At 34.9% G+C, this 24965-nt stretch overlaps 3 protein-coding genes across 3 annotated transcripts in view; 1 reads left to right on the top strand and 2 right to left on the bottom strand.

Moving 5' to 3' along the window:
• The window catches only part of LOC108757548 (protein artichoke), a 26345-nt gene extending 21931 nt beyond the window's left edge, over positions 1-4414 (top strand). Inside the window, exon 2 of the mRNA XM_018502008.1 lies at positions 497-4414. Coding sequence (XP_018357510.1) covers positions 532-2475 — 1944 coding nt within the window. The 5' untranslated portion in view covers positions 497-531 and the 3' untranslated portion in view covers positions 2476-4414. The remainder of the gene's footprint in view (positions 1-496) is intronic.
• A 7207-nt stretch (positions 4415-11621) lies between these two features.
• On the bottom strand, positions 11622-14494 carry holn1 (CD2 antigen cytoplasmic tail-binding protein 2 homolog holn1). The gene is made up of 7 exons (XM_018501986.1): positions 14184-14494; positions 13477-13655; positions 13180-13343; positions 12804-12984; positions 12552-12739; positions 12066-12177; positions 11622-11950 (listed from the first exon to the last, which is right to left on the bottom strand). The coding sequence occupies exons 2-7, from the start codon at positions 13610-13612 to the stop codon at positions 11715-11717; spliced, it is 1017 nt and encodes a 338-aa protein (XP_018357488.1). The 5' UTR covers positions 13613-13655; positions 14184-14494; the 3' UTR covers positions 11622-11714.
• A 2681-nt stretch (positions 14495-17175) lies between these two features.
• On the bottom strand, positions 17176-23961 carry Als2 (Amyotrophic lateral sclerosis 2). The gene is made up of 14 exons (XM_018502015.1): positions 23418-23961; positions 21597-22919; positions 20950-21519; positions 20431-20800; positions 20129-20330; positions 19858-20038; positions 19528-19694; positions 19282-19391; positions 18985-19196; positions 18293-18847; positions 18025-18201; positions 17703-17871; positions 17418-17600; positions 17176-17343 (listed from the first exon to the last, which is right to left on the bottom strand). The coding sequence occupies exons 1-14, from the start codon at positions 23756-23758 to the stop codon at positions 17296-17298; spliced, it is 4608 nt and encodes a 1535-aa protein (XP_018357517.1). The 5' UTR covers positions 23759-23961; the 3' UTR covers positions 17176-17295.
• Between the last annotated feature and the right edge of the window lie 1004 nt (positions 23962-24965).

Below are 24965 nucleotides of genomic sequence, written 5' to 3'. Positions count from 1 at the left end.
ATAATAACATATCAGTTGTATGTTTATTTTACATTGAAGTAATAATCAAAATGTGGTAACACAAGAAAAATTCTACATATGGACGCACGATTTTTTACTATGTGTTAAACATAAATGTGTTACATATAAAACAAATGGCATGAAATTTTGTATGCCATTTTATATCAATTATTAAGTAGTACGGCATAGCCGAACTCTTTATAATTTTATAATGTTGATCTGCCCATCCGTCCGATTGTTCATCTGTTACATTTCTTAGAAATGGGTTAACTTTTACGAATTCTGTTTTCGGCGATAGATATATCCAAGAATCTTAGGTTGAAGCAAAATATAAGTCAAATCAGTTGATCATAAGAATGTCAAGATCAAATTTAACAAAGTTCTTCCAATTGTTACAAGTAGAATTTTTTTCTTATTTTCTGCTCGAGTATTTTTTAATATTCATATCTATTCGTCGATGATAATCTAATAACTTTATAATTCGTATCTGTTGCAGGGCAGTTCCAGTCCGAGAGAAGAAGTTCATATGGAATGGCATCACGAGGGTCGTCGTCGCCGTCGACGCTGCCGATCGCGATAGCGATGGCCGCCGTGATGACAGTCGTGGCTAGTGGCCTCTGCCCGGCACGATGTCGATGCGACGACGAGAGCTTACGGGTCTCGTGTGCCTACGCCGGTCTCGAGGTCGTGCCGATCCAGTTGAACCCGGAGATTCGCCACTTGGACCTGTCGAACAATCGTGTGACCAATGTACATCTCACTTTCGGTTTCTACGGAAATCTAGAAAGCCTCGACCTGAGCTCGAATCTCCTTCACACGTTGGGCCTGGCGAATTTCGGCATGCAGCAGAATCTGATCACGCTTAACATCAGTAGCAACATGATCCACACTTTGGCGAGGAACGCTTTAGACGGACTGACGTCTTTGAAAGAATTGAACTTGGCCAGCAACAATATCTCGGAGATATCCGAACAGGCGTTCAAGTCCATCAGCGAGCTGGAAGTGTTGGATCTAAGTGACAATTCGATCACGAGTCTATCCGACGAGTTGTTAAAAAACCTGCATAAGATACGGACTCTGATTCTGAACAATAACTCGCTATTAGAAGTGCCGACGAATAATCTGGCTCTGGCGCCAAGTCTCGAGCGTGTAGATTTGTCGGATAACTTGATACTGGAGCTCGACCGAGATTCATTGCCATCGTTACCATCGTTAATCTCCCTAAATCTATCGAACAACGTCATCAGGTACATCGCCGACGTTGCATTTGATCGTCTGCCGGATCTCCGGTATCTGGACTTATCCGGGAACAATCTGACTTCCGTGCCTACGGCCGCTCTGGCCAGATTGAACGTTCTGACAGGTCTCGTTTTAAGTACGAATCCCCTTGGATACTTGGAGGCCGTAGCCTTTCGCAATTTGTTCGAGCTGAGGATCTTGGACCTGAATGACTGCATGATCGCAAACGTGAACGCGCGGGCGTTCGCCGATAACGTGAACCTCGAGCGCATCTCGATGGACGGCAATCGGGAATTGAAGGAGTTGCCAGCGCGAGTTCTTTACGGAGCTCGGTACCTCAAGTGGGTCTCGTTACGTCGATGCAGTTTGGCGACCCTGCAGCCGACGCAGTTTCCTGTGGACGGGCTGTCACATCTACGAGTTGGCGGCAATCCTTTGGTGTGTAACTGCTCAGTGCATTGGCTTTGGAACGTGATTCGCGCCGAGGAGCGTCGGAACGAGACACGACTCGAACTGGACACCCACGACATCGTCTGCAGCGACGAAGAATTCGCTGGCAGAGCGCTGATCGCACTCTCTGAGGGCTCCCTGCGGTGCCGCCTGAGTCCCCTGTATCTATCGCTGTCGGCCGCTGGTTGTTTCTTGGCGGCCGCGGCCGTGCTCACCCTGATCGCGCGGTTAACTCGCGCGAAGAGGAAGAGACAGTCACTGGCGTACGCGGCGCCGAATCGTCCCGAGTTTCTGGTCTACGTCGGTAGGGGTGACAACGGGCTGGACAAAAGCGCCGAGTCGTACAGCCGCCGACTGTTGGCCAGAAACAACGAGGACATCTCGTACGATTCGCCGCGCGGCAAAGTGGCGGCTGCGATGGCGGCGACGACGACGACGACAGATTACAGCCCGCAATCGCGGGAAACGAACATCTACGAGACGCCGCGGTATGCGCATCCTGGACGTCGCGACGCCGTCGAGCCTACGTTGCAGGGCAAGCAACCTCCAGTGGAGGAAGGGGTGTACGCAGTAGCGGACGTGACAGATCTGCGGGATGAGCCTCCAGAAGTGCTATCGCTTTATCGTGCACGTAGTCCTCCCGTCGCCAGGTCGAACGCTCTACGACGGTTGGACTACAGTTACGATTACGAGTACGATTACGATTACGGACCGACGGCACCGCCATCGCCGCCGCCATCGCCACCACCACCGTTATCCGAGAAACCGCATGTCGTCTTTGTATGAGGGGAGTTGGGCGGTCGGAGGTCGTAAGCTGGTGGGTCCAGCTGCGGCGGTAATCAGCGAATCTGGGGATAGTCTAGTCGTTAGGCGGAACCAGATACGCCGTCGACTCCGTATCACGGGCCTTTAACTATCCGAAACTGTCTCGAGATTATTGCCTCAGCGCGACGTCTTGATACTTGAGGCGTTGCGCCGTATATGTGTCGAGAGGGCCAGGGTGTGTGCGCTGGGACTTGGAGTGGCCGCGAGAATGGCACGAGAAAACACGAAAGATTTTACACCACACTTCGAATCGCCATTCGATCGTTAAATTTGCACGAGGTACGACATTGTTTGGAAACGAGTGCATCGGTCCTATCCGTGTTAACTCTCGTTATCGGTCACCCTACGTCTCATTACATATGAGAACCAACGAACTGCAGGTGCATTTCAGCACGGCTGAAGCAACGGTAATGTTCGTTCGCACGGATGGGCACGGAGAGAGAAGAGAAAGAAAAAGAAGATAAAAAGAACGACATCCTGTGTTCCAGACAGTTTGTACCGCGGTAAGACGCAAGAGTGGCGTCGAGATTGTGGGTGGACATTACTTTCCACTTGGTGTTGGAAGAATGATCGATACCGCCGTCGTCGTCGTTTCGTCGTCGTCGTCGTCGTCGTCGTCGTCGTCGTCATCGTCGTCGTCGGAAAAGCGATTTATCCAAAATTCTGTTGCTCGAATGAGAACTGGTGGTGCTTTTGGCTCGTAAGAAACCGGCGGGATTACGACGTGCAACACGCTGAAATTATCCCCCCAGGACAAACAGAAGCAACCGTGGACGAGTGAAAATGAAATGTCTTCCGAGATAGTTGCGCCGCTGCTAGAGAGAAAGAGAGTGTGTGTGTGTGTGTATGAGAGAGAGAGAGAAAAAGAGAGAGAGAGCATGAAAGAGTGAGAGAAAGAGAAAGCCAGGATGCATTCTCACTGAGGGAACACAATCTGACTCGGAATGTAAATTGTGTGGGAGCGCAAGAGTACGTTGTACTGGCCGGGTCATGAGAGGGAAAGAGAACACAAGAGGAACCCGTATTTATTTTGCGAGGATTGCGAGTTTGAAATCCGCTAGCTCAGTGCGAATGCAGTGGCCCGATTCTGCCCGGCGAGCATTCGTTTTGTCGGATCCGTTTGAACAAGTAGTGACAAATCAAATCAAAGCTGCGTCGCGTTAGTCGATTAAAGGTCCTCTTAGAGATTACTAGCTATCTAGAAATTAATACTCTTCGCTCCAGACTCGGGGGTTTATAATTAAACTATTGTCAGCTACGTTACAACCGTCAAGGTTGATTAATACAGCTCTTATTATCCCCCTCCCCCCGTCCCGCCTCGGATATTTAAGTATCCGAAACATTCGTTTAAGCTCGGACTCGGTTTCGCACGTATCAGTAAGTATTTGAGTATCCGGATCCAAATTTCTTTACTTACACTAACACGAATTTCTAGAAGTTATTGATCATTCGAATAATAACTGAACGGTGAATATAAATTATTAAACTTTTTGTAGCGCTGGATATGAAAGCTGACTCCAATATTTGTAATTGAAAGTCCATTTGCTAGATATTTGATCTTTTCGTATTCAAATTGAACGAGTATCCGGATACTCGGTCGCTCTCGAAGCTTACAAATTTGAGCTGCGCGATCGAGAGCGCTATTAATAAAAGAACGATAAGTCGTTTGCTGAAAAGTTACGTTAACAGGTTTCTCCACACAAAACATGCTTAAGGGAGCAAAAATTACGTTATAAATCGCGAATTCGACTTTTTTCCCTCTTTTGCGACTGACATAGGGAGGGATCCCTCGTTCGTACGAAGTATTGTAAATTGAAGCAATAATAGTTATGACCTTTTACTCTGTAAGCACATTACACACCGAATATATTTAGGGAAAACTACAAAGGACACATTTATACGAAGCATAAGCAAATACATAAAAATATAAATATATAAATATAAATATATATATTTATTTATTAATTTATGATGTTAAGTTTGGAAAAGAAAGATGTTACGTTTTGAATACGAAAATATACTCAATGCAGTACGAATAAAGTGCGTACGTTTCCGTTATAGGAATCATCGGACAGGCTCGTACTCGCGACTCGCTATAACGATTCTGTTTTACACACCAATAAAGATACGTATGCACTTATCTGTGCGTGCGTTTCTCGACGTAAACGACAAAGGAAATCGTTACGCGAATCTGCGATTACGATTCCTGAGAACCTATTTGTATGTGTATTTCTTTCTTTCTTTTTTTTTTTAATATTTGCGCACGCCTTCAAACGCACCGCGTTCACGAAACCTAACGGAATATGCAAAACTTCCTAATTGGATCCGCTTGTAAGGTAACTTTGAATGGTGGTAGTAGTAGTAGCAGTAGTAGTAGTAGTTTGCAGCATCCAGAGATTAAGTCTCGTTACTGAATTGCATTTTCCTACTACGGGTCGGGGGAGCTTGAACTTTCACAATGACAGAATTTAAAAGGAGAGAAAGATAGAGAGGGAGAGAGAGAGAGAGAGAGAGAGGGAGATTAAAGACGTTTTCTTTAAATCGTCAACGTTTGTTTGATGAATCTCGAAGTGAATAGACGATAAATTTTAAAATTGAAGGGTCAGAAAAGTGTACCGAGATAATATTTTCCTAATCTCATACATCATACTCTATTCTGTATTCTTTCGTACGATTAATTTTTCAATAATAAATGAGTAGATCGTTATTATCACGACGAAGAAGGTTCGTTATGTGTATTATACGTGTTATTGATCCGTCGACGGCGAACATCAATAAGGAAATGGAGCGGAGTTAATTTCGTAGCTATCAAAATTGGGGGTCATAAATTTTGGAAGAGATTACTAATAGCAAATATCGAAGAAACACATCGTGGTTTGAATTAATTATCCTTCTTCATAGATCGTGGAAAGTTAATTTCCTTGAGATACACAGCTACACGGTGTCCCTCTAACGAGATCATATAGATGAGAGATCGTTGCTAGGTCGTTATTCGATATGCGGATGGTATCATAAAAAATGTATGGAAACCGCCGTCCTCTTCCCGTTCAGAATGTTCACAGTTTTCCCAGATATTCTGCAATCCTCGTCGATTCATATCAATGTTCATTCGTACCGAACGGCTGCCAAACGACCGTTTAAAAAAATGATGTTACTCAGCTACGTGGAAAAAAGGGAAAAGAAGAGAGGAAGAAGGAAACTGACGAAACTATATTTACGAGGGTCGTAAAAGCGTTTAGCTTTAATGCGATTAGAACGAAACATTCAGGGCTCATGTTCTCATGTGCAGGCTTCTCTCGCAAGCCTTCCTTCGTCCTGGGATGCACTTGGCTCTCTGAAAAATTCATTCCACCCCAAAGTGAGAAGCCTAGCAAAAGAGAGAGAAAGAGAGAAAGAGAGAGAGAAAAGCTTGAATGAAAATTCCCTGTTAACGTACTTCCCGTGCGATCCACTGACCTAGCGAGCTACATCATGAGCCTTTCGGTAGCCGAAACGAGTCTTCTTGGCTCGCTAAGTCTTCAAGTTTCGACGTGGAATGCACAATTGATCGTCGTAGTTTAACTCGAAAGTCGGCGACCGACTCTACTTCTTTGATTATGCGAAGAGTTACGACAGACTTGCTGAGGAGTAAGGAGAACGAAATGAAGAAAGACAGATAAAGAAAGAGAGAAGAAGAAAAGTCAGTAAATTTTGGACCTTCGACTTTATTGGAATTTTAAGGCAAATGATCGATTTCAAACATCATAAAAACGAGCATATTGAATTATGATCTGGAAATTCGTTTCTTCTCGTTATATTTTTATAGACGCAATTATATCCTTAGATCTTTTTTTGTTATCTTATGCATAATTTACTTTGAATGTCATTTAGATTTCAACAAAAATAATTCGCGTATTCAATGATTAATAAAATGTGTTATGCAGTACACGAATATTAAATTAATTTCCAAAATAATTTTCAACGGAGATAATCAAGAAGATTAAAATTCTAATTGAACGTATAAGTCGCGTCTCTTTGTTTCTTTGTCACTTGAACATTAAGGAACAGGAATAGAGGAGGAAATTAAATCCGATCCAATTTACAACTTTGATTACCGACATTAGGTGTTCATCTCCAACCATTTCTCTATCTCATCTCTGTACATTTCTCTCTCTCTCTCTCTCTTTCTCGTTCGCTTTCTCTCTACCATTCAAATCGCGCGATTAAGCGTAAATCGTGAGCAGGTATCTACAATACATCTAGGCCGCTCAAGCTACGACTAAGATCCTTTCCATCGGTATTTCCATTTACGTTTGTTTCGTACAGAAATCCTGAGACTCACTTCATCACGATTATAAACTACGGTTTCTCTAAGTAATCACCGCAGATAAAATCTCCAACTTCTCCGAATAAACTGAAGAGGCTAGGCTCTCCGAGCATGTACAGCAATGAAAATCGTTGGAAATGTATAAGATCTGAGAACTCCAAGACGCGAGTAATTATATGTATAAATGAGCCTATATACATATAGCAATTATACATATATACAGAACCTTTGGTCTATAACAAGCAGCTCGAATAATACACGTGATTTCCAAGACGCGAGTAATTATATGTATAAATGAGCCTATATACATATAGCAATTATACATATATAGAACCTTTGGTCTATAACAAGCAGCTCGAATAATACACGTGATTTCACAATCATTATTTTTAACATCTATCGCCCTTGCATGTTGTTCGCGCCTTTAATCACATCCAACGCCTTTATTCATTTATTCATTCATCTGACATATAGACATAATTCAAGAATTCTCGAGGATTCGAGAGAGAAGACCACCCCTTGAGCGAGGCATGAAATATTCGATCCGAAAGTATTTTCTCTCCCTCTCTCTCTATCTATCTACCTATCTCTCTTTCACTCGGTTAGCCAAGATTCCTCGGTGGCACTTCGCCCGACTCGTTAGTCATGGTAGTTAGTCATGCTACGTGCATCTCGTCTCGAGAACGACCAAGAGGAAGACGAGGGAGGTGGAGAGGCGCTTCATTCCGAGAGGGGTTAGCGGGACCAGAGCTACCCTAAGAGGGATAAAGGCCTCGGCAAGCGTCCTTCCTCGCTATCTCCACTTCCTCTTCTCAGCCGCGAGTATCCCCCTTTTTACCCCTCGAAACCACACTTCGGAGAGTTCGATGCGTTTGAGGCGTGCCGCTGCTGCACGGTGGCTATTTTTGTATGTACATACAGCCTGTGTAACATGTCGGATGCATATAGTTGGCGTCAGAACGGTCGAAAACAACTTTTTTTTTCTTCGCTCTCCGTAGGAAATATCTCTCTCTCGAGTTGATTTCCATGTAAATTAAAGAACGGTAACAGGTGTATCAGAGCTTGTTAAGATATTAATAAGATGGTTCCAACATTCTGGCCGATAAATCACCGTGCGCACTGCGCATTCAATGTTATAACGACCTTATTATTATCACCTTCGTGATTTATATAGAAGTAAGCCTACGGAAAAGTTTCCCGCTAAGTAAAAAAAAGTGTTCGAACGCCGTTTCAACGCCGATAAATCACGACGTACCCTCACGTGCGTAAACGTCCATATGCGAGTGCCCGTTTTACTTGTTCCCCTGTATGTGCGTGCGTGATATGCGTGTGTGTTCTACGGTGCCGGTTTCATAACGGCAATACCATCGTTCCCGAAATATTCCCGGCGACTCGAACTCGGAGGAATTCCTCCTTGGTCGTTTGAGAGACCAAGAATAAAGGCGATTAGGTGAGTCGCTGCAATAAAGATAAGCCGACGGAAAATAGTTCGCACGAGGAAACACCTCGTCTGCGTTATGAGACCGGCACGTGATTCGTATTGCTCGTATGTGTCGTTCTTACCCTGTCTCCACCCTCGTCCGAACGTCCCTCCGTGTTCTCCAGTTGCCTTGCGTCCCCCCCCTTTCAAGCTTGAAAAAAAAGAAGAAGACCAAAGTACCGTTTTCTCGTCGCGTGGATGTAATGCAATGTACCTTTTTACTACTTTGCTTCGTGCACTCTCGTATCTCCGTAGCAAATCTGAGTTAACTTGCGTTCTCGGCAGAACGTTGATCAATTAATGTGCCGATTGAAGCGGTGAAAAACTGAAAAAAAAAAGAAAGCAGAAATCACGATTACTTTTGTATTGTAGTTTATTTTATGTGTTAAAAATCTGGAGCTGGGAATAATTCAACGTGTCTTACGCAAGCGCTTTGTTTTTTTGTAAATGTGTGAGATAATATACTTAATTTTAATAAAAGCGGAAAATGGTTTCTTTTGCTGTTAAATAAAACAATATATTTATAGTTATTTATTGTTAACATTATATTTATATTAAAATTACCGTTTCATTTTTATATATATATATACAATATTATTTTCATGCATTACTTTTGTATATTTATTTTTTTCAATAGTACAAAAACAATTTTCAAAGTTTAAAGGTCCCGTTTGTAGCATCATATAATGAGAAATTTATTACTCTAAATGCACGCGAACGCGTCATTTCGTTTGTAATAATCTATCGCTGATTGGAAGGTTCGTAATAATGAAATAATTATTTTATACAAGTCATTCTGTTTATGTTTGAATTATTTAATTGTTGTTTACCAATACAGCGAATAGCATGGTTTAATTTGAGAAAAGGTGTTAAACAAGGAGTTCTCATTTATCGTTAAGTGTGAATTTGAAAAAGACGAATATTTTCCAGCCTCGACCGTATTTGGCGCTTCTCTACTTATTATTATCCACATAAGCGATCTAGTTAAATGAATATTTTCTTGATTACGAGAGAAGCATGTAATTGTTAATGAACTTGTTGGATGCACGATAGACATTGCGTTTCAATGAGCGACGGTACATTGTACATTGCATGTGTATCACCGCACTTTTTAGTAACGTAGTCATATTTAGACCCACTCTCCCGATAAAGAGATCGACTCGTGTAGCTACCAAGAAAAAGTGTCGATTCATAGTTCTTACTGTAATCTAGTCTAGACACTTTGGACTTCTATGTTTAACACTTCGCGCTTGAAATTCTTCTGACCTTTCAAGATGAGCTACGGATTTATACTTACGAAAATGTACGCGCGTACACAGGGTGTCCCCAAGTACGCTTCATACAGCGAGATTCTTTGTGTGATCGAAATTTAAAATCAATTGAAAATCAATTTCTCTTTAATAAAAATATCGAGAAGCGTTATAACACGTAAATATTATATCGCGAACAATTAAAAATTAAAAAGTCTCTTCGAACTAAACTGCAGTCACGTAGTACGTGTTAAAATCTCGCGCTTCAGTAAATTTCAAGTGAACTTTACTTGAATAAAACTTTAATTAAAAGCTACGTTACAGCAAGTTGTTTATTATTAAACGTTGAAAAATTATGGACGTGAATGGTATCTGATGTAATTTTCATCGGGAAAAAATCAACACGAGATTAATCAAAGAGTCTCGGTGGAGCAGTGACGTAAAATTGGGAACAGTTCCCCTATGTGTACAACATATACAAATCTATACGTATATATATGCATGCACACGTGTACTCTCAGATATTCGTGTTTGAACAATTTTTGCGTCAACACGAAATACTTAAAATAATATTTTAAGTAATTACATATACAAAATTTCGTACATTGCTAAGAAAAATGTTCAAAACGTTTAATAAAATTATATTCAGTAAAAAAAACGTGCCAATTATCTACACACACGCAACAAAAGCTTATAGTTTCAATTTGTAATTCATTATTATACCGATGCAATATCGCTTGTCTTCTATTATTTAGTCATACTTTTTTACTTTCTATCTTATACTCCTCTTTCCTTCTTATAGTTTAGTTTTCTTGCACATCTACATTTTAGATGTGCCTACATAACAGATAAAAAAGGGTGAGTTATTTATTTTCATAATAAATAAAAACGAAAGTTTCCAGTCTTATCCTATTCTTTTTATTTCTGGCAAGACACTTTACTTTTTGCTCCAAAGAAGCGTTTCCCATCTGGAACGTACAAAATAAATATAAGAATCAAGGAAAAGAGAGAGTTTCGCTCTACTAGATAAATAAAGATGTATGGCTATTATACTGTACGGTACAAATAGATTTATTTTAGGGATATAAAATCTTATTTAAAAATACCAAGCTCCGAGGACCATAAATTTCAGCGACCTTACTCTCGTAGGAATGCGCAAGAAGTCTCTGAAGTATATGAGTTTAGTTATATCTTGATTTAAGTACCAGATGGTTTTTAATAACTTACGACGAAAACATTTGTATAATAACATATAATTTTAAAAAATAATAGTTGATTAAATATCATTTTAGACATTGCATTTTATAAAGAAATGAAATTATCATTTTTAAATATGATAGGTTATGTATTTTAAAATTTAGATTTTCCTAAAATTACGCAAAATGATTACTTATTCATAAATTAATTTGTGTGAAATTTTAGAGCATATAAATATAGAATTTGTAATATCTCATCTCTTGTTCATATATATCATTCGCTTACTAATTAATCTTTTTCTCTTAAGTTGTCTCTTGTCTGAGACGTGATGAGTTTTTCTGCATATATTCACTGATATATAGAACCTACAGTTTTTTAACACTGAACGGTCTCTCTATTAGAAGAGATTATTATGGTAAAGATACCCTCAGTGGTTTGCCTTTCGAAATGATGATTAAATAAAATCTGATGTGCGTTCTGGACGGATTTGAACTGGTTTGGCACAAACACCAGCCACACAACTCTCTACGGCCTATACGCCACGATTGCTACGATATATATATATATATTTACTAAATAAACATTTATTATTTATAAATTGGAAATTGATATTTGCGTGTATCTATATACATTATATTTATCAATTTAAAAATTGCTCATATATAAAATTTCAAAAAGTGTTGTGAATTAAAATAAATTGTTATTTTATTAAAATTATTGAAATGTATAATTTGAGCTACTTATCAATATATTGATAAGTTCTTACATTGTAATCCCTTTTTTTATATAGATGTTTTATAGATTTTATATATAGATTTTTTATAATAATGTATTATTTTTTTGTGTAAAAATTTTATATACGTTATGTTATAGTACATATAACTTTCATAGAAGTTTCGCATGATTTGACAAATATTCAGACAATTTTTATATTTATTTATTCACATTTTTGTATTAGACAAAAATGTCACAGATAAAGTTCAAAATCTACTCTAGAGGCATTATAAAATTGATTTTGCTGTCCGGTTCTTCTGACCCAGGCACCCTTTTTGAAATAACCCTCTTTTGCCCACACATGCATTTGCTGACTAGTATGAGGTCCATGTATCTCTGCATTTTCATCTTGTGACCATTTCAAATCCCACGTTACATTTTCTTCTAGAGACGTATTTTCTTCTGCATTGCTTGTTTCTGCTGTCTTTCCTGTATAGTACAATGTATATTATGTATGGATGATACATAAAAAAATATCTATACAAGAACAAAAAGTAACAATATATTGTAAAAATGTTTGTCATTAATAAGTTATATTACCCACCATTATCAGTGTCATCTAGTTTCGCCTTCTCCTTTTCATCAAAATCATCAGCATACATATCTAGCTCTGCTTCTTGTTTTGAAGGGTGTGCATGTTTATCTGCTTGTTCAATCTATAAAATATAATTTCTTATAATTAAACCATAATACACACAATTGAGTCATTTGTGTCCTGTGCATTTCTTTTCTTTGAAATATTAGGAACACTTAGCTAAATAATAGTTTCTAACTGTTACTTTTTTTAAATACATAACTAAATTATGTATTTAAAATATTACAAATATGTTCTAAAGATAAGGGATATATAAAGAAAGAATCACTTAATAATTTATATATATATATATTTATTTATGAAAGTGATGAGAGAAAATTAATCGGGAACATAAGTGACCCACCATGTATAGCAAAGAAATATCATCCCGCGTGTGTACTGAGGGTTAAGATAATATATACTATACATAAATGTTAAAAGAGAGAGAGTTTTTACCTTCTTTTTTATTTGTTCATAACTTTCTTGATATATGTTCATATTACCAGTGCGTGTTAATAATTCATTTGCCAGCTCTGTTAACTTTGTTATGTTAATAGAATTTGGATCTTCCTCTTCTTTACCTGTTTTGGATTCCTTTTTCTTTTTCCACCTTTCAGCTGTAGTCAATTTCTTTTTTCCTTTACCTGGATTGGGACAATCAGCATTATTTATTTGTGATAATTTGAACATATGCTCTATTGCGTTTACCAAGTCTGCATAATGTCTTTGAAACAGTTTCACCAGGTTTAAGATATTCTAAAATTTGTTTATACAATGGAATAGGATCAAACATAATATCTCCCTCATCATCACTATCGCTATCTCCCAATCCATAACTTTTGCTGGACTTGGTACTTTTTTGTAAATTAGTGGTGGAACCAGGTTTAACCTGCGAAAAAAATATATGTAATATTTATCAAACACTCAAAATTCATTGAATTATTAAGAAATGATAAATACTGCTTTGAAATTCCAGAGTATAATATAATTCTTGGAATGATACAAAATTGGTAAAAAAGGAAAATTTTGCATTTTTATATATTAGTTAATTCTCAAAAGCAGATTTCATGTTATATTTGTTCACCTGGACCCAATCAATATTGTCCAGCCAGTTATCCCTAACTTGCTTCTCTTTCTTCCAAAGGTAATGGCCATCTTTATCAAAATGACCTTCCTCCAACTCCTCTTTCATATTAAATGCTGTAAATCCTACATTTGCTTCTGGTGCCGAGGGTCCATCTTCTGTACCTGTTAGATAGGTGTAATTAAGCTATTCCATATATATCAACTTGTACAAAATAAGAATTTACAATAAAAATAATAATGATAAACGTAACATATTGATTTATCTATATAATATTACATATCCAATTCGAGATACCTTCAAATTCATCTTCATTCATGATGTTATAGGTATCTTCATTTACTTCATCGTCATCTTCATCAGAGTCCAATGAATTCTTAAGTGGTTGCTTATTAGATGCATCTTCCATATCATCAAATTTACGTTTCGACATGGTTTTTTTATGACACCTACTTCTTTTTGTCAAAGATAAGCTTCTACATTAAAGATTTACATTATTCGAAGATTGCAACATAAATTAAATAATTATTGTGTACTCTAAGATGTATATTCTAAAATAATATTAATTGTACTCTACTGAAAAAAATTACGTCACAGAGTTGTATGATCATGTAATTAAAACATGTAAATCAAATAGTGAATTGTTCCAAATCACTGCATAATTTTTTTTAAATTACGTAATTTGAAAAGTCACATGATGATATGTTCTTTTTTCTTCTATTTCTATCATTAAATTTTTCAAAATTTAATAACTATAAAATCACATAATGGATGAAATTATTTCTAATATTATGTGATTTTTCGAATTACGTGATTGTAAAAAATCACATACTGATTTGGAACAATCCATTATATGATTTACATGTTTTAATTACATGATTTCATCATGTAACATGATATGATTTTTTTCAGTAGGGCACTATATAATAATTGTTAAGTATTCTGAGGTGTGTACAACTAAAGATATATTTGAAATACTTCTACAATAATTGAATATTACATACATTTTTCAGAAGTAAACGTTTCGTGCTGTAGAAAATTCTTTCGTGTTTTGAGGTGCCTTGATGTCAAGAGGTTAGTTTATACTCAGGTTATATTGCGACGTAATTTCCAAATGTCGGTTATTTTATCCGTTATAAAAATTTTGCTCCACAAAGCTCGTTTACAAACATTTTTTTATTTACAATTATGATTCGCGTGACATTTATTGTCAGGATCGTGAGTAAAATTTTCAAAACAGCATTACTTGGTAGGTACAACAATCAGATGGAACTTCCATTTTACTCACTCTCTCACTCTCCTGTTCTATCTGCTATCTCTATCCCTACCAGTAGTTCCAATTATTTTGCGTTACTCGCCCGCCACCTTACGATTTACATCAATTCTCACGTGACCACGCATGTGCTGAAAGGAGGTGTAAAGTTGAAGCAGAGAAATGTGTGTATGTAGTTTTTTTTAATGAAAACACGTATTTTCATGTATTTGACAATTTTATTTTTTTACAATGATGATGAATAAACAATTGTTAACATTAACATAATCAATCGATTGTATATCAAATCTATTAATCTATTTTTATTTCACGTTAAATAATGGAATATTGTCAAAATTATTAAAAAATTCATAATACATAGTGTTCATACAATTTTCCAGAATTTTATATTGCCAAAAAACATAAAAAATAAATCTTTTGAATGTATAATATAGTATAATTACTTAAACTAACACATATTAACAATGCATAGATTTCATTATGCTGTTTTTATATTTGCGTGATCCGCCCGTATTCCTTTTATTTCCAATAGTACAAATTATTTTTTAAATGTACTATTTTTACTCTAGTACAAAATAATGGCCAATATTCCTTCACACTATTACGCCATTTAGAAAATGCGATTCATTTAATACATCATTGTTACAAACTTCCCTTTAATGGACTTTTGATGGTAATCTAATCGCTTCACGCTTCCGCTTTGACAATAAAAAGTATATATTTTCAATATATATTGATTCAATAATCTTATTTGTTGTAATATCAATATATAGTATATAATATTAATATTTCACATATTAATATTTCACATACTTATACTATTTTTTGAATAATATGTAAATAAATAACTATTCCATGTACACTTTTTTTAGATATTTGGAATGTTTACTATACCGTAGAATAAAATTTCTTCTACAAATTGTGACTGATATAATTGTACTTGATCCATATTTTAACTAAATGCGTTCAAATGGGAACTTGATGTCATATATATTATTTGATGCTAACACTTTGATTTAATTTTGGCTTCGACAAACGTATTATAAAACGTGTACAGCATATTGAAAATAATTATGATATATTCATAATATGTTAATCCGAGCCAGCGCAATTGATCTTACTGAGATGTGGATAAACGATAGTTTACATTAAAAACTTGAAACATTTTAGAAACATCTTCTGTGTTTTAAAAGTAATTCAAAAGAAAATTAATTATCACATGATTCTTTTGATGTAATATTATATAATTTTTCTGAAAAATAAATAATTACAAACATTCATAATAAATATAAATATTGAACAATAGGCGAGCTCTTTTGAATTAACATAAAGAATATGTTTCAGGTACATGCTAGTTATTAGGAAATGTTTTGTTTAACTAATATCACATATAAATAAAAGTGAAGAGATTTATGGAACACATAGCACAATTAAATATTTTAAATTTGTAAATAAACTGTAAATAAAACTTTCTTAATATGATATATACACATTCTGTGAAATGATTTAAAATAAATAAAGTAGTAAGTCTTTAAAATTATTGCAAATGTCTTAAACAAGCTTTAATATTAATTTTAATATCTTTGTTAATTATGTAATATTAATTAATTAATATATATATATACATATCTCTTACAGTACTATACATACATATATATCAATGGATTATAGACGTGGAATTTGTTAACAAAGAGATATCTAGCATGTATTTTTGCAAATTACGGGATAGAAATATACCCTCTTTATATGAATTATATTAGAAACAATATGAATTATTTAATGAGTAGCCATTTCCTCCCTTATTCATTTCCTCTCTTATTCATTTGTATTACAATATAATAGTTATAAGATTTATAGCATCTATATAATTAATTTTTAAATTATAGTAAATCTCGAAAATGTGAAATTAAAATGAATATGAATGTGTGCAAATAGTATAAAAGAGAATTTCTATTAAAAGTGACATATTTACAAATTAGAAATTATGAGCAATCATATGCAGATCTTATATATAAAGTTTTTTTATATGTACCATTATAATGTAGCAAGAAAAAATGTATAATATATAAATAAACGTAACCATTAACTTTTCTTATCACAATATTAAACTACTTCTATGGCTTTTAATGATATACATATATAATTCCTTTTTTAATTTTAAATAAATATAAGTAATTCTTAAAAGTGATATTAAAATGAACATGCATGCTGTACAAATTGTACAAAAAAAAATTTCTATTAAAAGTGTATTTACAAATTAGGAAGTATGATAAGCAATCATATGTAGATGTTAAAAAGCTTTCTTAGTGTTTCTATAAGTTAACATTGTAATGAAGAGAAGAAAAAATGTATAATATATAAATAAAGGTAACTTCCAACTTTTTTCTTATCACAATATTGAGCTACGCACTTCTATGGCTTTTAATGCGCGGTGTCCTTGAATAACAGATAACTGGAAGTACTGAAGTTTAGTTTCTATGACTCATATGTAAGCGTTATTTGCAGAACATCGAATTAAGTAATGATAATTACTTTTCAATAGTAAACTTATATACACTTTATAACGACAAAACGAACTAATATGTTATGTAATTTCTTATCTCATCTGAGATAAAAAATCACATTTTAGTTTTACATAATCATGATACTAATATTATTTATCCTAAATGCAAATTATCACTTTTGTTTATTATAATATAAATACATACTTTTTATATGTCCATTTTTAGCTTGTTTTGTGTTTTCATGAGTATAATTTTATTCTCATGTATATACGTTCTATATATTGATTATTCACATATATTGATAATTTCATTGTACCATATATTTGTGAGAACACTGCATTAATCGCCCATGTTCGTTTTTTCTTGTAATATTTGATAATAACATGCCTATAATAAAATTAATTAAATTTATTAAATAATCCTTATTTTTTCATATATTATACATTATAATCATATCTGACCTTAAGAGTAGTGAACATAATGCCAAGTTCTCCATTTTGCAAGTACGGCTCCATGAAGTCTTCGATAAAATGTATTTCACTTCCTAATTGTAATACACTAGCACGGACTACAACAAAACTAAATACCGGAAATAGTTCGTCCATCGTCCATAAATATGTAGACCCTAGTTGTTTTTGTACTGCCTATTGTTAAAAACATAGAGAAATGTCTTAATATAAATAATTTATTTAAACGCATTGCATAAATAGCAATATCAATATTATCGCCTATGCATGTATTCATACTTGTGTCATTTGTTCAAATGTATTTCTGACCACTAGTAGCTTTTCTAAAGGTGAAAAAGTCGTTTTAAGTTGTTGTAAAGTTTCTATGGCCTCACTGAAATATGGTTCATGCTGATATGGTAACGAATTGTCTGAAATGCTTATTACATTTGTAGTTTTCCAAAATTTCCTGCAATTTCGTAAGAAAATGTAAATAATTGTAAAAGTTAAATACAAATTAATTAGTATAATAAAGTAATGTATCTCTAAAGTATCTCTGTATGACAATTTTGTTTTATTATCATAAATTTATAATATATTTATATATAAATTTACTACTTACTGATCAATTTCAAGGAAGGCCATCAGAGTTATATCGGGTTGCTTATTCCATTTCATCAATCTTTCCCAGTATGCATCATCCTCCTTTTTATTATGTAAGGCGTATAATACAAAAAGTGCTGAATGTACACGTGGCAGTAATATTGGATGAAGTATCGTGGCAGCGCTTATGACTTGCCTAAAAGTAAATATTTTTAAATTAGAAAGTGTGTGCGTTACTAATTTGAGATAATCTTAAATATAATTTTTATAAATTTTACAATGCATACTCTTCTTCACTATCAGTTTCAAGAATATACTCTTTGCCACAACGTGGAAGAGCAGGGAATAAAAGGAGTACAATCTCATATATTCTTGCTGTAACACTGTGAAGCTCTGATACTGCATGGCTAAGTAATAATGGATGCACTCTTACTCCACCATAAGTAGCTGTGTATACTGCAGCAATTTCCGTTAAAAGAGCGCCCAATGGATGATGCGGGCTTTCAAAAGCTTTCACTAAATACTTGTGAACTTCATTGTAAGTCTGACTAGTGAGTTTATCTCGTCCAAAACCTGGTATCTTATCCAGTTGATCGATAGTTTCGCTACTTCTTTCTTTTGTATTTGAAGTGTTGGTAGATAGCTTTTTTCGTTGCAATGTTTTCTGATGAGATTTTGTTATTATACTTGCAACATTTTGCCATACTTTTTGCGTTTCTACAGATTTTTCATTGTAATTAAAATTTTTGGTGACTGGTTCAGATATACCAAGTTGTTGATAGCATTGTTTAAATATTGCTTTCCATTTTTGATCAGGAGGTACACATAGTTTTCCAAAAGATCTAACAATAATGAGAATAATGTAAAAAGTTACTCTTATTAATTAACTACTAATAATTAATTATTTGCTACTATTAAAACAATTTTTAACATAAATATTTAATATTACATAAATATATATATATATATATATACTTACGCTGGTTTTGAATTAGGTTGCGCAGTTCCACTAGCTTTATTCATATGCAATGTGGCGATAACTTTGACACCTTCATTCCATGCACCATTCATATTACCTTCTAATTTATCGCCACTTCGGAATGTTAATGTACCTTTTCCGCAAAATATTCCTGCGGACTTAAATTCACCTTCATAATGTGTGCCATCTTCAAATACCATTACCCCATGACCCTTTTAATAAATAATAACAAAATTAATAAGTTATGTTGTTAAAAAAATATTTTACATAAAAAAATGTTCAAATATATATAATCACCGTCAAGACATCTTGCGTAAAAACACCTTCATAGTAAATACCATCAAGTGTTACGATCAAACCATTACCATGTTTCATACCATTACTCCATGACCCAAGATATTTTTCACCTGTAACACCATTAAATTATTAATAATATGTATGTAATTTTGATATTAAAAAGTTATATAAAATTACTCTCATATTCTTTTTAGAATTTTTTCATTTGTTGTTTACTTTTAACTCAATAAATGTACATATTTATACCTGTCATTATATCATCCATTATTCCATAACCTTGTTTAACACCAGTGGCCCATTCTCCAATGTAAACAGATGCAATCGATGCCATAAAGTGACCTTCCTTTTTGACACCGTGACCATGAGGTAATCCATCCTTAAAATATCCTTCATAAAAATCTCCATTGATATACCTAAAATATTCTTGTATGATTAATTTTCTATGAATAATTTATAGACTAATGAATATTAAGAAGCAAGAATCAAAAGTTTATACATATATATACACATTGATTGCTTTATAAAATAATAAATTCTAATAATCGCGTAAACATATTTTCATGAAATAAATCTTACTTCATAGTTCCATATCCATTTTGCTGACCATCTTTCCACTGGCCTTCATATACACCTTGCATTGGAATTTCCATTTTTCCAGTACCATGAATAACACCTTTATGAAATTGGCCTACATATGTACGGCTATCTGACCATTCTAATTTTCCAGAACCATGTGGTTTACCATTCAACCATCGTCCTATAAATTCTTGACTTAGTGCAAATGTATATAATGTATATAATGTTTCCTTAGTGAAATATCTTTTTAGCGAAATATAATTCTACAAACCAGTATATTTTGCATCCTTAAAAACATTGTGTTTTGTGAAAGAGAATGAGCTTGATCGTGCTAATGGAGGCACATTTCCAATCACTCGTTGCAAATTGCATTTTATAGTATTTTGTAGGGCATGTAACCATTCATTTCGTTCGGAAGGAGTAGGAGTATATAATACAAAATTATCCTCTGGTGTAACAAGCGATATAGCATTCTAAAAAATGAGCAAAGTTATTTTTAGTTACATCTGCTGTCATCTTAGCTTTCATTATTAATAAAATACAAAATAATAGATTAAGTTAACAATTATATACCTGTACATTTTCGGAGTCTGGTAGAAGTTCTACCCATAACGTTCGAAGGGGATGAATTGTATGTGTAGTGCCCGTAACATGTATGAAAATATCTGTTAATAAAACAAACCAATGCGATGAAAATCTACCAGAATTAAGTATCGATAGTGGATATGCTTTTGATTCTCGAATAAGCCTTCTATTGGGAGATCTGAGCGATTCTCCTAGCTTTCCAGAATTTTCCCAAAACAATTTTGTAGCTTCCGCTTCTTTTTGACGTTTATCTTGTTCATCGTGTACTTGCTCCCATTTTATAAGAGCCTCTTGTAATCGTTCTACACCCATTTTTGTGCCATTGCTTTTTATTAAACTATGAATCATATTCTTATATCTATAATTTATAAAATATTATATGTGAATTGTTCTATAGAAATTTTAATAATAAATTCCATTATTTATAGTCAAAATTATATATAATAATTATTCGTAATATAAACTATATATGTACATATATATATATATATACACATATAAACTTACCTATTTAATTTACATAAAGGATGCTGTAATGCCATTGTTATAACGATCTCATTGCTATGCTTTATTACATCACTAATTTTTAAATTATGTACAAATAAATTTGATACTACTTGTGGCACTTCGATGAGTTTTGCAATATGCATAAAACCACTGAGAGATATAACATCGCAAATAGCATTCAAATAGTATTTATATACTGTAGTAAATTCTTCTATATTGGCAACAATTGCGACTTCGTACGCTTCTCCAATATGATTAAAATAATCCCACAAACTTATGACATTTAAAACACTAAAGTGCATCAACTCTGCATAACAACGACACATTGTTTCATATACATTAGCTTCCTGGGTCACACCGCTTTTCTTTTGAAACGGCTTGATGAGATTCTGATAAACAGTCAACATTTCTTCCAAAAAGATCTGATCATTTATCAAATCTTCTGATACGTTTATTGCTGGTTCATTTATCACAGAACAACAACTATATTGCCCAGAACTGAAAATCTCTCTCGGACTATTTGATTCATCTTTGCTTTGTATATCAAGTTGAAACATATCGCCAACTTTACTAAAATTATAATATATAAATTTATAAGTAAATAGAAATAAAGTAATTAATTAAAGAAAAACATTTGTTTTAATTACCTCGATTGTCCTATAAAATATAAACCATGATGCATCATTACTAAACTGTGGAAATTGCCAGCTGCCATATCAATACCTCTTTCATTAGAAGATAATTTTGTGGTAAACAGCTGAGGAGCGCTCTGATCTATTGTAGTGTGCAAAGTCACCTGTTTAAAGTTGTTACGACCCCATGCAAATACTCTGCCATCCAGTGTTAAAGCAAGCACATGAAAGGCACCGCAAGATATCTTTCTGATACCAGTATGGCTGAGCTTTGTTACTAATACTGGCCTTGGCCGTTTAATAATATCTCCCGTTCCCAATTGTCCATATTGTACATCACCCCACGTCCAAAGTTCTGTCGCCAGGATGTTACTACCAGTACGAGATAATGTATTAATCCTTTCATTCAACCCATGTTGGGATAATTCGTGTTCAGAGGAACCAGTACTCGATGACCAAGGAAATTCTTCACAACGCAAGCTCAGTGCCAAACTGGTTGCAGTAGGTTTTATATAAGTATCTCCTTGCTCTTCTAAGTGTTCATTGCTATCAGCTTTGGATTCATTAATATCAGAACTACCGCTCATATGTCTAGATAAAGTTACAACTTTACCTCCCACATTTTTAACTCCTTCATACACTAAGTTTGCCATATTTGAAACATTTTGCTTTATCAACCTTGTTGATCGATCGACACTTTCCATGGGTATGTCTTCCTTGGCACTTCCATAAGACGAAACCCAAGACAGTTGCCTGGTTAAAAATTGTCGAGCAGTCTCTGTGTTTATAAATATAACGTTTCTTTTTTCATCTTTGTCAGAATCTGTTAAATTATTTAGACATTCCTCGCCATTTGCAATAATTTCAGTTGGCTGTTCTTTTTTGTCCATTTCTGGCAGAGAAATATGTTCTTTACTGGCAGTGGACAAAGCACTGATGGAATTTGTCGAACGATCTTCACTAAATTGCTGTGCATGAAGACCAGTGAGACATGTGTCTGACGATGTTACACTTCCAGGACTTAACATAACATTATTAAGACATTGTGGACAGGAATTAACAAAGATCTCTTCCTCTAACTCGTTTTCACTATCTGTATCATCTTTCATAAGTTTAGTGGTTTTCCTCACAGCAGCTACATTAAAATTAGAACCACAAGCAATCTCAGATACTGTCCTACCTTCGAAAAATTTAACTTTTCTTGGTTCAGTATTATTTACATCTATTTGTGGTTGATTGCCACTAGCCCACAACTGTCCACTGTTCGTGACAAATAATGCTGCTTGATCGCTAACCGCTATAAATTTCACTTTTGCTACTTCATTTTCTTCTTTATATCTATAAATAAAATAAAATGTCTTCTACAACCAAGTATAAATACTTATTAATAGTGATGAACACAGCACTCAGTATAACATTCAACAGGTTCAATAAATTTGATAAATTTATTTGTATGGCAGAGTAAATCTTATTATATTATATATCTATTGTAAATAATAGAGCATCCATATAAGAATATACAAAAATATATATTGTATTTCATACACTAAATAGAAAATTATACAAAAATAAGAGTGTAGTTTTCAACTCTGAAGCATTTAATTGACCAATCAGAAGAAAGAATTTTACTAATTGACCAATCAAAGAATATTTCAAAAGCATCAAGTGGACAATAGTTTACACAAATTATACACACACATATATAATATATATCTATTATAAATAAAAGAATAGAAGAGAATTAAATAATAATTAACAATTAAAAGAAAAAAAACCAGGTTTATATAAATATATTGTAATTGTGGAAGAAGTCTATCTTTCAGTATGTGTACATACCCATGGCTACAATACTTTACTTCTTCCTTGAGAATTATTGAGTCTACAACACTCATGTCCTGAGGATTTACTTTCAAAACATGTCCATTAGTGTTGACGACGAACAGATGTTCAGAATTGGATGCTAGGTCAATGACGTCGAATTGGGCCCGTTTAAAAACGAGCGTCGGAGAGGCGCCATCGCGAAACGACACTTCCCCGTGATAGAGGTTGTTGGTTGTGGTCGCTGCGAAAATATGATCCTTGACGGTGACGAGCTTGCAAATGACGCCATTCGGCTTGTCGCCGAATGTGAAGGACAATTTGTCGGCGCCTCTCCATAGATACATATGCTTATCCATTTCACTGTATGTGGCCTGACAGATAAGGAGGCTTGCATAACCTACGCAAGAGCCCTACGAATCTTTGTTTAACTGCCAGCGATTGATTCTTTTGTCATATTATCTGCAACAATGTTTCCTCCATTAAACACATCCGTAAACATGCCGCAGGGGATATGCAGGGCGGCATGATTGAAATGATCTTTCTACAGTGATTAACATCCGGCAAGTATTGGTTGGTACTGATATGACTGATATCAGCTGTTGGACGTATCATGAAATGTGGGTTGGGAGCATGGTGGGAGGAATGAGGAGGAACCATTGAACCTTTATGGTCTGCGTTCTGAAACATCACCCGAGTGCCCCCGTGTATTGTTTTATCTAGAATGTTTTATCTATGGTGGAATACTTATTATTCACCCAATGCTTGGAAAACACTCCTTGTTATTCACCAAACGAATATTCAACAAGGATAAAAAGTACATACTCAAAGTTGACAGAATCGAGTTTTAGAACACACCCATCACGTGTCACCGGCTTTAGGCCTGTTCTACAATAGAGTCGTAAGCGATAATGCTGGATTCACACTGCATCCATTTGCGTCGTACGACGCTTTGCAACCAATCAGAAAACAGGATTCCAATGGATTTTGGTTCATATCATCGGAATTCTGTTTTCTGATTGGCTAGAGCATCGTACGACGCAAATCGGATGCAGTGTGAATCCAGCATTAGCTCATAAGAAATGGACGAATCACAATCAATTATTCTTCTCGCATTCGACTGTAGTTGGTCAATTTCTTACGGCTTAAGGTTTAAAACACCTCTATGTTTAAAACTCTCTATGTTTAATATAAATTAATGTTAAATACACATACGTACTAGTCTCGTTTGCTTGCTCGAGTAGGACGGACGTTCGTCTGCCCTGCTTCGGGTATTGCATCATTTCATTAAATTTTTTGAAAAGCGATTCCGGCTTTAACTGTGATTAGTAAGCATGGCCATGTTCACCTCATTGTCGAGAGCCTGGGCCAATTAAATTAATAAGAAGAAGACACATACGTACTACTATGGCCGGTATTCATAGTCGGATCTTATATTTAAGACCGTCTTAAGTACAGTCTTAAGATGTCATGAACCAATCAGAAGGCCGCAATTAGCGATTTAAGACATTACTTAAGACGGTCTTAAAATAAGAACCGACTATGAATACCGGCCTATGGCCGTGG

Source organism: Trachymyrmex cornetzi, unplaced genomic scaffold (genome assembly GCF_001594075.2).
Source record: "Trachymyrmex cornetzi isolate Tcor2-1 unplaced genomic scaffold, Tcor1.1 scaffold1462, whole genome shotgun sequence".
NCBI classification, from domain to species: domain Eukaryota; kingdom Metazoa; phylum Arthropoda; class Insecta; order Hymenoptera; family Formicidae; genus Trachymyrmex; species Trachymyrmex cornetzi.
The sequence above is the reverse complement of the archived record's forward strand: the minus strand, read 5'-3'. Positions and strand labels throughout refer to the sequence as shown.